We start from the raw sequence: 1,465 nt of genomic DNA, 5'->3' as shown, positions 1-1,465 counted from the left end.
AAGTAGTAGGCACAGAAGCCACGTCCGATTTAAACTTACCATCCAGTAGCGACTCACACTCACAATCCATATCCTCAGTAGATTCAAAATTCAAATGCGAAGTACGCACACTAACCACGGGCGAATTACGCGTAGAATACTCGCGCGTCTCGCCCGGATTACGCTCACAATCCGCAAGCGACTTACACCGACCATCCACAAGCGAAATACACCAAGCATCCACAAGCGAAGTACACGGACCATCCACCAGCCAAATACTCCCAGAAACGAGAAGCGATTTAAGCTCACGATCCAGAGTGGATTCACGAGCATCAACGGACACATCTGAGCCATACATGGATTTAACTAAATATACCTTTTTAGACAAGCTGCGAGCAATACTAGAACGACGCAACAGGAGAGCTCTGTTTATCATGCTTGGCTTGATATTGATACAACATCTTGGCGGTAACTTCATTGCCACGCAGCACCTGCGAGATTTAATTAGCAGAAAAGCGATCTCTATCGATCGATACAACGCGTTGATTTGGATCGAGCTTCTCCGCGTTTTATCCGCCTATTTAACCGCGTTAATAGTGGATTGGATTGGAAGAAGAAAACTTTTGATACTGTCTATTGTGGGGACGTCTTATACATCGTTTGTTTTATCAGCTTGCCTTTACACACAAACACAAGAGTCTGACGATTCCACCATCGCTTTGATTCCCCTTATCCATTTAGTTTTGTATCAAGTAACGTTTCACATTGGTTTAGGTGTATTACCCAATGTTTTCCTATGCGACTTATTTCCTACGAAACTAAAAGGCATTGTTGGTGCCATCGTTGTGATTTTCGATGGTATAATTGGTTTTACCACGTCGAAACTGAATCAGGCTATTACCGATAATATAGGAGCGTTTGCGAATTACATGATGTTCTGGACATCATGCTGGATGGCATTTATGTTAACGTTCCTATGGGTACCGGAAACGAGAGGAAAAACATATCACGAGATTGAAGCGCTTCTATTTGGTGAAAATTTGAATTCTTCGAATGAAGAAGTTAGCAATGATGAAATGGATAGTCGTAGAATATGACAGGAGAAATTGCATTGTACATCCATGGCACGGTGTCTACTTACTCGGAATATTTTATTTCTCATTTTTACTATTATAGCGACAAAGATCTTCAATTTTATCACGATATGCAATTTCTGTAGTAACGGAGTTTTATACGTTTCTAAGTGTACTTTTAGAATTGTGTCTAACAAAGGTAGTGATCATTTACAAACATATGAATAGTATAAATTGCCTTGCATTGAACTTAGAGGAACACATGTTCTCAAACTAAAGTTTTTATCCATTTCATAACACGAACAATGTAACAATACCAATTAACTCGAGATAATTGGACAACAGTTTGCAAAAGTAAGAAAAGTGATATATTAGGAAAGGACAAGGTGACATAATACTGATAAGAACAACTT

At 39.5% G+C, this 1,465-nt stretch overlaps 1 protein-coding gene across 1 annotated transcript in view; it reads left to right on the top strand.

Moving 5' to 3' along the window:
* LOC117152471 (sugar transporter ERD6-like 4) overlaps nt 1-1,076 on the top strand; it is a 2,797-nt gene extending 1,721 nt beyond the window's left edge. Inside the window, exon 3 of the mRNA XM_033324421.1 lies at nt 652-1,076. Within this exon, the coding sequence (XP_033180312.1) occupies nt 652-1,076 (425 nt within the window). The remainder of the gene's footprint in view (nt 1-651) is intronic.
* Nucleotides 1,077-1,465: the final 389 nt, after the last annotated feature.

Source organism: Bombus impatiens, unplaced genomic scaffold (genome assembly GCF_000188095.3).
Source record: "Bombus impatiens unplaced genomic scaffold, BIMP_2.2 scf_2391, whole genome shotgun sequence".
Classification (NCBI taxonomy): Eukaryota; Metazoa; Arthropoda; class Insecta; order Hymenoptera; family Apidae; genus Bombus; species Bombus impatiens.
The sequence above is the reverse complement of the archived record's forward strand: the minus strand, read 5'-3'. Positions and strand labels throughout refer to the sequence as shown.